At 38.8% G+C, this 15,413-nt stretch overlaps 1 protein-coding gene across 1 annotated transcript; it reads left to right on the top strand.

Annotated features, from left to right (window-relative positions):
* Positions 1–2,917: 2,917 nt before the first annotated feature.
* pomgnt2 (protein O-linked mannose N-acetylglucosaminyltransferase 2 (beta 1,4-)) lies at positions 2,918–15,413 on the top strand. Its single transcript, XM_041989158.1, has 2 exons — positions 2,918–3,208; positions 12,305–15,413. Exon 2 carries the CDS (start codon positions 12,394–12,396, stop codon positions 14,194–14,196), a length of 1,803 nt encoding a protein of 600 aa, XP_041845092.1. The 5' UTR covers positions 2,918–3,208; positions 12,305–12,393; the 3' UTR covers positions 14,197–15,413.

Genomic DNA, 15,413 nt, shown 5'->3' with positions numbered 1-15,413 from the left:
AATACTGGTTTCTGGAGCTGATTTTGAGCGTGTGAAAAATTCTAAATTATTCTTCTTGATTGGTAAAGCTATCATTAGTATTGAAAACTTTATGGTTGAATATTCTATAAGGTTTGGTGTCTTTTAATCTACTTTGAAGACACAAAGGACTGGATGACAGAATTTCCACCTTCTTTATTCAAACTGAGGTTGTTGTCTTTGGACATAAAAGCAACTTAGGAAATTAATCTGAATGGCATTACCTAGGCTTCCAGTACTACAGTGAGGAACCTTGGCAGCATTTCGGACCAGGATTTGACCTTTGACTCACATATATAACAGGTTTCTAGGACCGCCGTCTTCCACGTGATATTGTTAAAATAAGAAACATCCAGTTACAATTAAATTTTCAATGAAATTCAGTTCAGTGTTATTTGTCAGGCCACTTTACAATCATTTCAAGCCAATTTATTGTCATCCAATCTGTATTCATGCAAGCCAGTTCATAATAATAATCTATTTAAGAAAAACCAACAGATTACATCAACTCTTGACTTCGATTCGATCCCCGATCCTGAGCTTGCACAGGGTGACAGTGGAAAGGAAACGATGCAGAAAAACCTGCAGTTCCGAAAGTTCTCCAGAAAAGCTTCCAGCTGATCCAAAATGCAACGAGGGCTCTGATGAGAATTATTGCAGAGATCATATTTCTCCAGTTTTATCTTCTCTTCATTGGCTTCCTGTTAAATTCAGAATATGATTTAAAGTTCTTCTCTTTACATATAATCTCTTAGTGACTCCACTGCAGTGTTCCAGATTTTTCCAACACAGCCGTAACCTGCATGTTTACCTGTAGTTCCTAGATGTTCTAAAAGTAGAACTGGAGGCAGAACCTTCAGTTATCAGACCCTCTCTGCAGAACCACCTCCCAGTTTGTCTTCAGGAACCAGACATCCTCTTTTAAGATTGAGCTTTTTAATAAATCTTATTTTCAGGGCTGACTTACTGACCCTTTGGTTATGCTACTAAATGCTGAGGCTGCTGGGAGATGTCCCATGATGCACTGGGATACTCTCTGCTCTCTTTACTCTCAATGTAGAAATATCTGACATTTTTGGTGTTATTGATCTGTGTTTCTCTTTTTCGTTCTCGCCTGTGGAAAGAAACCCTGGCTTAGAGTTATGGTTCTTCTTAACCCCTCTTTCCTGTTTGTCCACCCCCAGCTGGTCCAGGCAGATGACCATCCTTCCTGGTTCTGGTTCTGATGGAGGTTTTCCTTCTTGTTAAAAGGGAGATTTTCCTCTGCACTGTCACCCTGTGCAGCTCAGGATGGAGAATTGAATCTAAGAGATTTGATGAAATCCATCGGTTTCCTTAGCTAGGTGATTATTTTATGAATTTATTTGAACACTTATTATAAATTGGACTTAATGAGTAATTGGATTATAACTGACCTACAATGAAGGGATTGAATTGGCTCTGTAATGAGTTGGTGCTGTACAAATAAAGCTGAACTAAATTAAATATATTGCAAATGTAATACAGTAGCAGATATCTGTCATTTCATATAGGGAGCAGGAAATCACTTCATACACGATGATGATTTGTACTAATATTTTTTTCTTGCATGTTATTAGTTGCATAACCTGCTGGGTAAAAATCCAAAAGCAAACAGGGAAATGTTTACAAATGTGTATGAACTGACCCCCAAGTAACAGTGAATGGTGACCATTATAAAGGAATGGGTAAATGTGGAACGCTAAATATCATATCATCATATCATTTGTGGATTATGTTCTGTGGGTTCATGTCAAGAAAATGTTTTTTAAATTTTTATTATTATTATTATTAATTTTTTTTTTTTTTTTTGCAGTTGAGAGTTTGATGGTAAATTCCTTATGAGGGGGTTAATGGAGTACCAGAGTCAGAGATGACTGAGGTGGTGTGTGAGTGGGCAATCAAAACAATGATTAAAACAGAATGGAGCGTACTGATTGCTTTTTGTTTTTCAAACCCTAGATGGGAGTGTTGCTTAGTATTTGATTTGTCACCCCACAGTATACTGATACGCAGTCACCAATAAGCTTTACAGGTTGTCTTCGCCACCTGTCAGCAGGGGTTCATACGAGAAAAAAACAAAACAAACAAAACAAAAAAACAAAACTAAACTAAAATTCTTTAATGCTTGTTCTTTAGTGAAATGATTAGCTCATCTTTCCTCATTTTCAAAATGACCCAGTCATCTCAAGGACTAGCACATTTATTAGAAAACTTTTCTTTTCCACTGAACCACTGAAAATATTAAATTCTCAGTTTCAAATAAATTTCATTAAAGTTGCCATGCAATAAAGAGGTAACGTAAAAAAAATCTACACTCTGTATTGTAAATAAATAAATGAATAAAAAACAAGAAAAAAATTCACACACTTATTGCTGCAGCACTCTGTTGCTGCATGAGACATTTGCATATCCAAAAATAATAGATAATAATATATAAATGATTAAATATTGTACTTCTGCATTTCAATAATGTGGTTTCTATTCAGGAGAATATTACTCTCATTACTAAGACATATTTATTTTCTAATACAATATTCTAGAAACTATGCTTTGCAATGTTATGTAATTTAGTTGTATATTTACCCAGTAAAAGGTCTCTGAGAAATCAGGGTCCAGTCCAGTAGAACATTCTACATAACTACGGTATTATGGGAGCCCTGGTATGATAAAAAATAAATAAGGAAATAATTTTTTTTTGTTTGTTTGTTTTTTTTAATTGAGCGGAAAATGTAAACATTTATGTTAAATTAACGAGTGCATTTGATAAATAAGCACAGGGTGCGAACACAATCAATTTGAATTGTGAAAAAACGAGTCATATCGCGAGATTTGAGCACGTGATTTGCTTGAACGGTAGGTGGAGACTCGACACTACAAAGTGAAGTCGGTATCTAGGCAGCTGTTCGTACTGTCTCTACCGTCATGACAGCCAGGCTAGCTTGTAAACAACAGCAAAAACGTCTGCTGATATCTCCGGTAATTTAACGGCTAAACGCGGCAGTGTGTTTCTACCCTGTCCCTGTGTCCACCGCTGTCCCTCTTTGCATGTCCTTTTCAAGCCTGTGGTCGTTGCTGAGGATCGACTCGGCATCCCACTGATGTTGCCTGAATGAGCTAACCTCTCAGCTGTCTCCACAGAAGAAAAGCGTCATTGTTCCTGGGACATAAGGTGAGACGTTCTGTTCTAAATAAACATTTCGTCTGTTAGTTTAGCAAAGAAAGTGTTATTGTGACGGGAAATTTCTTTAGCTTCACTGACAGGGTTGCCTTTGCAGCTGTAGCACAGAGGAAGGTTTTCAGCAGCTTCCTGTAAAAAAAAAAAAAACATCCAGCTGATAATTTAAAATATTAAACAGGTACCTTGAGGTCTGTTTTACAACCAGTCTTTAAAATCTATTTACACATACCAACTAGCTATTTTTAAATTGAATTTTAATTGAATTGAATTTATTTTTATTTTGGTTTACATTTTTTAATTTTTCTTGAACTTGCTTTATTTATTTCTGACCCATTTACTGACTGTACTTTAATTTAATTTAACTTGATTCTACAGTTATTGTAATTTTATTTATTTATCTTATTTCTGCCTGTTTACCAATAGAACTTTAATTTGATTTCTAATTTATTGTACAGTTAATTTAGCCCCCCCATCAAGTTTTATTTTATTCTGTCCTCACTTACTGACTGTTTATTCTACAGTTAATTTTATTACTTTAATTTTATTTTTATTCCTGTCCCATTTGCTGATGGCACATACATTTTATTTAATGTACTTTTATTTTACAATTAATTTAATCCTTTTTTACTTTTTTTTTTTTTTTTTTTTTTTAGTAAAAAAGTAATTTAGTAAATTAGTAATTTTATTTTTTTTCTACAATAATTTGTTTCTGCTGAAGAGGACGTTTGATTATAGAAGCTGCTGTTCAGTCTGGCTGAAAACGTCTTCATGGAGCTGATTTGTAAGAACTTTTAGTTGCATATGAAGACTCTACAAACCAGACCGTGCTAGCTGAGAATGTGTAAAATGCTCCAAAGGTTTACGTGCATCAGTAGCTGGGTTTCCATTACAGTTCTTCATAAAATAAAAGGGGTATTTATAAAATTTCGACAAAGTACAATTGCGATTTGCAGGTGTTTCAGTTGAATGGTGTTTAGTGCATAGTAAATAATTCTCGTAAAATCTTGTCCCTCGAGACTGCACTTTGAAGAGGATGGAGATTTCCAATTCCTTGTAAAACTCTGTATTTTGCCGTTGTTTGCTATAAGGCTGGTGGTTTTATATATATATATGTGACTACCCTCCACAGTGACATTTAAATGCAAAAAAAAAGTGTTGCCATTACACTTGTGATTTACTTCTATATCCACACACCTGAAAAACCACCTCGTGAGTGTAAAAACTTTTAAGAGATAGCGGAGAGGTTTTTCGAATTACCAGAGTTTCGGTGTTTCCATTACCAGTTTTTTATTGCGATATTTTGGTTTTGTGCAATTCTAAAATAGTGAAAGTGTCACTAACGCTGCGCTGTGAAATAGGTCCATCAAGCTCAACAAGCTGCAGCATTTGAGCAAAACAACCAAAACTGGAGATTCCCAAGCCTTTCTTCATCTTCTTCGTGTGTCATGGGGTCACACAGTACTACAGCATTTTAGCTAGCACACTTTTCCATTGTTTTCTTTGACAGATAGAGACTGGTTGACCAGAATGATGAGTTGGAGCAACTTTTCTGTGGGCAGTTTTCACCCTGTCCCTGGAAGTTTTCCACTCCACCGGAACGCTTCAGCAACTGTCTGTTGCACTACATTTTCCCTTCTCAGATAAACAACGTTTACCCTGGAAACCTTGATGATACACACATTTCAAGTTGCTGTTACGCATTTTTAATGTTTCCAGACTAAAATATATCCAAATTAGTGACATGCTGAATTAGCAAAGGCAGATCATTCCGGGGATTACGAGAAGTCCCTCTGTGGATTGATGAAGTGGATCAGGGAATTCTGTTCAATATGGGAACCTGATATTGGATCTGATTGGTCTCAACTCTGTTTTACACCCAGTTTGCTTTGTTATAAAGCAAACTTCATAAAGGAGCTTTGTTGTTTAGTATGTTTGTTGTACGGGGTATTAACTAAGGTAATGTTATGTTTTCAGATTTTGATCAAATCACCCCTTATCAGTCTTATCAGTATCACAAGAACCTTTTTTCTGCCTTCTTGTGTTTCTGAAACAAGTAGGATTTTGTGTTGCAGTCTTTGTATAATACTGTCACTGATCTGCATTCCTGCTCTTGTGCCTGGAAATAAATTTAGAGCCATCCTTTGTGAATTTTCTCACATGATTAGTACTACCTTGTGCTGTTTCTCTGTGGGAGAAATTGTTCATATAATTTCCTCTAAGCACTGAGCTGAATTGATTTGCATGGCTTTTTATATTTGATGCATTCATACGAGGTATGTTAGATCATTATGTATTTGTAAAAACCTTATTATATACTCCTAAAAAGGTGCACAGTAACATATCTGCAGGAAAAATAGACTGTCAGAAGGCTCGTAGATGATCTGATCGTCTAAATACACTCAGATCAGAGAAACTGATCTTGCATAAAAACAAAGTATGTAATCTTAGATTTCAGTCTTTGCTGGACTCTTAAGTCTCCTGTGCTGCAAAAGGCAAAGCAGTTTTTCTGGCATACTGACATCAAAATTGAACCAAGAGTGGCAAATCAAAGTCTTTTTTGCTGTATTTTGCTGATTTATTACCAAAAAGAAGTCCCAAAAGTAACAAGTGAGGGTTTGTTTTGAATTTTTGATGTTGAAATCTACATCATGTCCATGATGTTTAAATTTTAAATAGTTTTACATGGTATGTGTACACTACTAATCAAAAGTTTGGACACTCTCTTATTATATGAAATGGGAAATTGTATCCAAATCTTTTTTACAGGGACTGTACACTCACTGACTTTATCAGGTCCATCTTGCTAGTATTGAGTTGGACCTACTCAGGTAGACTGTTGTGGTTAAACCAGGCCATGTTTGTACTAAGGGACCCAAAGTAGGACAAGAAATTATCCTGCACACCATTACACAACCTTCAACTGTTGATCCGAGACAGGATGGGTCCATGTTTTCATGTTGTACCATCTGAATGTGGAGCTGAAATGGAGCCTCAACAGACCAGGCAATGTTTTTCCATCTTTTATTGTCCAGTTCTGGTGAGTTTGTGTGAATTGTAGCCTCAGTTTCCTGTTCTTAGCTGATAGGCGCAGCACCCGGTGTGGTCTTCTGGTTCACCTTGCTAGTACCGGGTTGTACCATTTTTCCTTCAGAACTGCTTCAATTCTTGGTGTCATAGATTGAACAAGGTGTTGGAAACATTCCTCAGATGTGTTGCTCCGTTTTTGATAGCATCACACAGTTGCTGCACATCCATGATTACCACGTTTACCACGTCCCAAAGCTGCGCTGTTGGACTGAGATCTGGTGATTGTAGAGGCCATTTTTAATCCTTTTTCTGTACACACTCATTTCAGTGCAGGGTCGTGAAAGGCTGGATCTTATTCCAGTGACTTAGGCGAGGAGGCAGGATACACCCTGGATAGGTCTGGACCAGTCGACCGCAGAGCCAGCGCACAGACAAACATCCACTGACACTACAATGTTTCTCCATCTTCTATTGTTCAGTGTTGGTGAGTGTGTGTGAATTGTAGCCTCACTTTCCTGTTCTTAGCTGACAGGAGGCACCTGGTGTGGTCTTCTGCTGCTGTATCCCATCTGCATTAAGGTTGGACGTGTTGTGTTTCCAGAGATGCTGTTCTGTAAACCTGCATGCTATCTTGTTGATTTCTCGTGGGTCTTGGGGGTGTAAATAAAGTTTGACATTCTACATCTCGAGCTTTCTAACAATATCTTACACTTGAATGAGACTTCATCCATCAGGTATATATCTTAGTGTAAATGCAGAAGCATCACCACCATATATGATCTCTGACAGACGATGATGCACCACACACAGTGAATATAGAACAGCAGTGATTTCTTTGATTTAGAGATTTTACTAATTCACAACAAAGGCTAAAAGTGATCAGCATGTCCAAGAGACTTCAAAAAACTAAATACACCCTCTTAGAAGCTCTCAAGGAAACACAGAGATGTAGTTATATCCAGATCTGAAGATTGCAGTGATGCTAATGCTAACAATGACTTTGATTTTGTACTTATTGATTATACACTGTGCAGAGTGGTAGAAACTGATGATGTAGTGGCTAAATGCCAGGACCAAATCATGAATTGTATGCACACAGTATTTTGTAGCAAGATTCTCTTCCAAGAGGTAAAATACCTATGTGGCACACTTTAGCACAGTTTGTATATCCAAGTGGCCAAATAGAGAGTCTGCCTGGTCCTATCAACACTAAAACTTTCATAAAATCTGAGCTTTGTGTTATTGTCCTGTAACTTGGTGCAGTTGTAGTCAAGTTTCAATTTCAGGTATTCTGTAAGGTCTTAGCTATACGTTGAGACCAAAATTATGCATATTGACCTGATAGTTGTAGAGTTATTGTTGATTTCAATTTGGGTAGGTCTGCACTTGCAAGCCGCACCTCCAAAAACCTTAGGGTTTAACAGGTTAACTTCCATAGCGTCAGGTAAAAATGTTTGAACGTGGGCCTGAGAATTCTCTTCATGGTCAGAAACTAATCATTCCCTGGGTCAGGGTGGGTGCATGCTCAGCATTATCTCATGATTAAAAACTTGCGATGGCTGTCTTGGTGCTCCAATCTTCCCATACAAGATCCTGACGGAAGGCCTGAACTCGACTGGCTGGTGCCAGCTATTAGCTTGCTTGGCCCTTTCCAGGTGGATTTTGGATCACACGAGCACACTCTGCAAGACCCAGTTTTCCACATCTAACTGCTAGCCCCTGCTTATTCGGCCTGGAAAGCAGACCCCTGCCATCCCTGATGCCTGTGGTGTCTTCTTGTGGATTTTGCTTCTGTTCCCTGCTGATGCTTTGCTGCTTCACTCTCCACTCTGCTTGCATTTTTCTGCCAATATTCTTATTTTTCTACTCTACATTTCTGGGCAGCAGCTCCTGGATACTCATGAAACACTGGGACTGTATTTTGTGGTAGATTTGGTTGGATACTATCATATTTCAAGACTTTTACAATGTTGTCAGTGTCACGTTAGCTTGGGCTACAAATAGCAGAAGCCTTTTCTACAGCTACTCAGTAGCTAAAGCAACTAGCCACAAGATGCCTGCCCTCTCTACAGATGACTATTGCAAACGTCTACAGAAGATCACCATGCTGGAAACAAAGACGGCTTGAATGTAAACAGCAGCAACATGTTGCAGCGCGAGAGCCATTCAAAGGCAGCAGTACCTTCACCAACAAAGTTTCACGAATTCGCAGCCCATGAGAAGTAGCAAGCCAGGGAAACTTGGGATTTGGAAGGAAAGGGAAAAAACGACAATGGAATTAGTTTCAAAGCCAAACACGCATTTGTTTTACAGGTCTGCCAACTCTCACGCATCGGCCGTGAGACTCGTGTGTTTGAGTGGCTTATCACGCTCTCACGCTAAACCTCCGATTTCTCACGCTGAAATACACATTAAGAGCAATGCCGGCTAATCGAGAGGTTCGGCAGGATTCCCAGTGGGCCGCGTTACTTTAGAGCCGGTGTCCCGGCATGTGTGGAAAAGCAGCGCGTCGCAGCAGCGCGTCGCAGCAGCGCGGTTCACTCACTGCTTATAGATCAGTCTGAAACACAGTGATGAGCGGAGATATTTCAGTTCCACAAACAGCTACAATGCGAAGTATTTTTTTTTTCTAGTTTTTTTAATACAATGGAACTAACTGGCAGTTTTGCCGGTTTTCCCTGTCGGATTCCCATGTTTAATATTTTGTTTAATTATGTTTAATTTTGTTTAAGTATGTTTAATATTATGTTAGATTTTTTTTATATATTTTTGGAGGGGCAATTTTGTTTAAAGAAAGGAGACTTTATTATCTATCATACTTATTGTTTTTGGTTGTTTGTTTTTTTATTCTTTGTTAATAAGACTCGGAGTCCGTTCTTTTTTTATTGTTTTTGGTTTATTTATAATTTCTTCCAGTTTAAAATGTTCTTTAGAAATGAAAGTTTATTGCTCTTTGACAGTGTGTACTTGCATTATTATGGCACTGTCATATTAGTTGAAAATGGTCTCAAAATGACAACATTATCACTTTGCGCAATGTTGTTGTTTATCACAATAATTTCTGAGAAAATTAACTGCACAGCAAAATTTATCGTAATAGGCCTACTAGTGAAATACACACGGCTTCATGTATTCAGGAAAACTGCATGATAAAATAAATGTCAGCATTAATTTAATAGGGCATTAAAGTGATAATGCATTAATGTGACCAGCCTTATTTTTGGTTGTCTACAACATGTTACAGTAAAGCATTTTTAGCTCTTTAAATGTTTTGTCTACAGTCTAATGAAAGGTTTCAAGTTTTAAGTTGTCACATTCACATTTAAGATGGCAGTGAAATGCAGTTGTACATGCTTCCAAGGCTTTGGTTCAGCCAGAGGCAGCTTTGCATGTTTCATTTTCAGTGCAGAGGTGAACATCTCCTGCTCTGCGCTGCAGCTGGTAGGGACCACTAGAAAAAAAGATGCTAGACTTTCTAAACACCATAATTGCACATGTGCATGTACGGTTAAAAATTAGGTGCACCACACATGCGTGTGGTATTTTGAGCCCTGATTAGTCTGTGTTGAAGTGGTGAGCTGTGTTTTAGGGATGCCCTCGCTTTCTTTTTTTTAGTCAGCTTGTTACTTCCAATTGCAGACAACAGTGTCCATTCCAGACTCTGTCCTCTGTGTCCCTGAGGAAAAATAAATGGTACAATGAGGTGTAGAGACTTGGTGTTTTTATCTGCTGCAGTGCAGAAGAGATGAGATGATGTCTGGTAGCAAGAAAACATGATTTAAGTGGCTAGCTTTTCTTCTTGCAAGTATTTAGTCTCACTTCGAATTAGTCAAGCAGTCTAATGTGTGACGTGCCAGATAGAGATTGGGCATGTAATGACCTTTCCCTGCCAGTTGTTATTAGAAGCTGGTCTGTGCTGGGTTGCATGGAGCCACATTTATATAATGGAAAAAAGTGTGTGTGTGTGTGTTTCCAAACGTGTTTGAGAAAGAAGTACAAAGTGAGTGAAGGGTATAACTTGTCTTTTGTACAGGAGATAATGGCTGCATGGCTTTTTATTCTCCCTAGAGCCACACTGAGCTCCAGGCAGCGTAAACCATTTTGACAAACCACATTTGGTCCAGGAGAAAAGATGACAACGACTAAGGACACATCATCATGGCCTAAAGAATCAGCAGCCAAGAACCTAGGAAAGGAAAATGGGCTTCAGCACAGATCTGCACAGGGAGAAAGTGGGAGAGGATGGACACATGTTGCATTTCTTTTTGTATATTTCTAATTTTTTTGTAAAATTAGTCATTTTTCATGATTGGAAAAAAGTGGTTGAATGAGCTAATGACTCTTTGAGGCTCAACATGTTAATGTACATGGAAGTAAAACAATAATTATCAGGTCATGGATGACATGGGTATGTTATACATCTTATATATATATATATATATATATATATATATATATATACACATATACAGGCAAAATCTTGAGGCCCATGTAAGCTCAGAGGACAGAAATCAGTTTTGATTGGACGTCATACTGAAGCCGAAATCTGAGTCCACATCTGTTTATTTATTTTTAAGTGGAGTGACATGCTCTTCTTGTCATTTAATAATGTCTGAACACCGACGTCTGTTGCATTATATTATTAAACAAAACTTAAATCAAACTAAAACATGTTGTCTATACACTGAAAGGTGGATCATTGCTGATATTAGATCAATATGGAGATGGCTGAAAACTGTTTCCTCACACAATATGACATGAGCTGTTTTCTTTTTCATAAAACGTTTTGTTATTCCTAAAATAACTCTGTTATTAATCATACTGATGAGAAATGAGATGATAAAATTAAACAAGGGTAACTTTGAGACATTTTTACAATTGGAAAAATAGACAAGTTTTTTTAACCTCTTAAACATTAGAAGCTTTTTGTATCATTATTGATCAACCAAATAAATTCAATAAAAACAATAAAGTGCAAAAAGTACCAGGTAATTTCAACTTTTACTAAGCTCCCAAAGTAAAAATAAACATGCAAAATTTCATATAATGAATTGCCTTTAATTTGATGTTAATAGAAGTCATCACCATTTTTCATGTACACATCATATTTACATTGATTCGACTTTAGTACTTAGATTTTATTTTCAATTCAGCCTCATGTTCTAAAACAACTAGATTAAATTTAGGTATCGACTAAATATATTCTATTAAAACTAGGGCTGGGCGATTAATCGATAAAATCGATAAATAGAATTTTCTGTTTCTGGAGATTTATTTTTATGAAAATCTGGATTTTTTTTCCATAGTTAGTTAGCAGCAGACTTAACCCTCCCTCCACCAAAACAGTGTTTGTCTGACAGATTTTCAGAGAAGTGACCTTTCACTGGGATTTAACTGTGCGTAACTGCAGTGAGAAATGCTGCTCTCTACGAGATGCAGAAGTCAACTTTACTCCACAAACCCTGGTTAAGAGACAACCTTCATCAGGGGAGTTATTTCTGCAGTGGATCCTGTATGATAAGGATCCAGATGGAAAGAGATCACAGATGCATTGTGTCGCATATTTCTATGTAAGATATGAAGTCGTTTATATGGAAAAGCGATGACATTATATGCTCTATTTTTTGCTGGCATTCATCTATATTAACAAATAAATGTTTTAAATAAGTTTATGTTTTGTAAAAGAAAAAAAATCGATTAAAATCGGAAATCGGATTTGGTTATAAAAAATCTGAGATTTTTAGGCCATATCGCCCAGCCCTAGTTAAAACTGATGTTTTACAGTGTTTTCCTCAGATGGGTGTTTAGCATGCCGGTCGTTAGCTGCTGGTTTGAGCCTCTCAATGACTCTTTTATTCTCTGTGTGCAGAGGAAGAGATTTTTATTCCTCCTTTTTCTGTCTCCTCACTGGGTAATTGGTTTTGATTTATCCTGGTTGATTTTATATGTTCATTTTTGTTTGAAAACATGGTAATAACACAAATTAATCATTAATTTAGTTGAATATTTCAACTTTTATTCTCTTTTCCTTCCCTTCCCCACTTAATCTACCCCTTCCAGACTGAAGCTTGGAAGCAAATGTCTCGCCGCCTTCCTCTGAGGTTTGAGACCAGTCAGAGTTGAGAGCTGGGTCCTCGACGGCTGCGGTGATGCGAGCTTCAGCAGCAGGCTGCAGGATGAGCTTGGCCACGCTTCTTAATGGGCTGCTGGTCTCCATAGTTGCGGCTCTACTGTGGAAGTATTCCAAGCTAAGCGAGCATGCCGCCCTGCTGGAGGAGGAGCTGCATATGACGCAGCAATCACAGGAGCTCTCGCAGGCCCGCATCGACTACCATGTCGCCCTGCAGGCTCTTCAGGAACATGGCACCCGCATGGTCTGCACAGGGAAGATGCACACCGATCGCATCTGCCGCTTCGACTACCTCTGCTACAGCTCTGAGGCAGAGGAGTTTGTGTTCTTCCACTCCAACTCCTCGGTCATGCTGCCTAACCTCGGGTCTCGCCGCTTTCAACCTGCCCTGCTGGACCTGTCCTCAGTTGAGGATCACAACACTCAGTATTTCAACTTTTTAGAGCTCCCAGCTGCTGCTCTGAAGTTCATGCCCAAGCCGGTGTTTGTTCCAGACGTGACACTGATCCTGAACAGGTTTAATCCTGACAACCTAATGCATGTTTTCCATGATGACTTACTACCAGCCTTTTATACCATGAAGCAGTATTGCGATTTGGATGATGAGGCTCGGCTCGTGTTCATGGAGGGCTGGGGTGAGGGCCCACATTTTGATCTCTACCGACTCCTCAGCAGCAAGCAGCCGCTACTCAAAGAGCAACTGAGGAACTTTGGGAAACTGATGTGTTTTACTAAATCTTATGTTGGTTTGTCCAAAATGACTACCTGGTACCAGTACGGGTTCGTCCAACCACAGGGGCCCAAAGCCAACATTCTGGTCTCGGGAAATGAGCTCCGGCAGTTTGCCAAGACTCTGATGGAGAAAATGAACATCACAAGGGTGGACGAGGCAGAGAAAGCCGGAGGAAGTGGTGAACATGAGGAGAGGGACAAAGATGAGTACATTGTCGTCTTCAGCCGCTCAACGACGAGGCTCATACTAAATGAAGCAGAACTGATCATGGCACTGGCCCAGGAGTTCCAGCTGAGGGTGGTCACTGTATCCCTGGAGGAGCAGTCTTTTCCCAGTATCATCCAGGTGATCAGCAGGGCGTCCATGTTGGTCAGTATGCATGGAGCTCAGCTCATCACTTCGCTGTTCCTCCCCAGAGGCGCTGCCGTCATAGAACTCTTCCCGTTTGCCGTAAACCCAGAGCAATACACCCCTTATAAAACCCTTGCCTCCCTTCCTGGCATGGACCTTCACTATGTCTCCTGGAAAAACACTAAGGAGGAAAACACTGTCACTCACCCAGAAAGACCCTGGGAACAAGGAGGCATCGCCCACTTGGAAAAAGCTGAACAGGAGCGAATCCTTGTGAGTAAGAACGTCCCCCGGCATCTGTGCTGCCGGAACCCGGAGTGGCTTTTCCGGATTTACCAGGACACACTGGTGGACATCCCATCTTTACTGGAGGTCCTTAAGGACAGCATGAAGACCAAGTCTAACTTGAAAAAGGCCAAGACAGCCAGCACCGTCCACCCTGGCAGGGTCAGAGAAGCCCAGTGTCAGACCTCCATACAGACCGCTAAGGAGGCCAAACTCTCAGTCTCCTGGCAGATCCCCTGGAATCTGAAATACCTGAAGGTGAGAGAGGTGAAGTATGAGGTGTGGATCCAGGAGCAGGGAGAGAACACCTACATGCCTTATATCCTTCCCCAGCAGAACTACACTTTTTCAGAAAACATTAAACCATTCACCACCTACCTGGTGTGGGTGAGGTGCATTTTCAATAAGAACCTGCTGGGCCCGTTTGCAGACGTTCTTACATGCAGGACCTAAAACAAATGCTAAGAAAGTTTGTTGCTGTGCAGCAGTCGGACTGTGATAACATTTGGTTAATGTGGAGGTCGGTAAACGTAGTTTGGTTTGTTCCTGCAATTTGAGAGCAGACTGAAGCCCCTGCAGTGACACTTCCACACCACCATCAAGCACATGGGGTCTGCTAAAGAATACAGATAATATCTGTGGATGAAATTGCATTTATTATATGAAAAAGTGTTTCACCAGTTTGTTTCTGATACATTCAAATCAACAGATTTATTTATATAAAAAATAATATATAACATTTTTATTAGTCCAAACACTGGTTATTTATTTTTACTGTGTGCAGTGCAGCTTGTTTGTGGCGAGAAAGAGATTTTTTTTTTATTATTTTCTGACTTGTCCAATGTCTCTGTGTCCCACCTCGGTGGCTTATTCCTCCAGCAACGCTAGATCATCATATACAGGTCCAAACCCGAACCAACTTATTCTCCAACACTGCAGTGAGTAAATATTCCTGCCGTGTCACTGATCAAACATATTTAATCTGTCATACCCCCATCAGGTATGAAATTTGAAACATTTGTGAAAACAAAAGATTTTTGTAAATGAAGCATCACACCAGTGTTTCTGTGAATAAAACTTTAACATTTGGGCTGTGAACAATATAGGAATTTAATATCTTCAAATTCTTCCCTGATGTCTTATAATTTACCCAGTTCCTCTAACTGATAATGATAATAGCTGTAATAATGACAGTTTTCTGTGTTCTCTTTTCATCATGTTTTTTATAAAGAAATGTGAAGCCGACCAGAAAAAGAAAAAATCCTTGTTGTCTTTGCTTAGTTTCCTTAAATTTTTTTTTCTTTTTCAGTTTAAAGAGGTGATTTTTATACCCTCAAAGTAGAAAGTGTTGATCTGTACGTTGTAGATGAGATGTTTTCTGGAGAGGCTCTACCTGGACAAATCACTGCCACCAACACAAGTCAGTCCATGTTAAATTAACTTGAAACCTTTCCAGGTCAAGACTGCAAAGACAGTATTAAGCCACTCTGATTCGGTTCTGCATGTTTATTTTATTGTGAGTGCAAAATGAGATGATTAGATGTGTGTTTGTGCTGATTAGATTTCTTTGTGACCCTCTTTGTATTCACTAAACAAGTCCAGTCTGTTTTCTTTAAAAGCAAAAAGTTGGATTTTTTTTTATTATTATTCAATAAAGAATCTTAATTTCA

Source organism: Melanotaenia boesemani, chromosome 6, assembly GCF_017639745.1.
Source record: "Melanotaenia boesemani isolate fMelBoe1 chromosome 6, fMelBoe1.pri, whole genome shotgun sequence".
Lineage (NCBI taxonomy): Eukaryota > Metazoa > Chordata > Actinopteri > Atheriniformes > Melanotaeniidae > Melanotaenia > Melanotaenia boesemani.
This window is presented reverse-complemented; position numbering and strand designations above follow the sequence as displayed.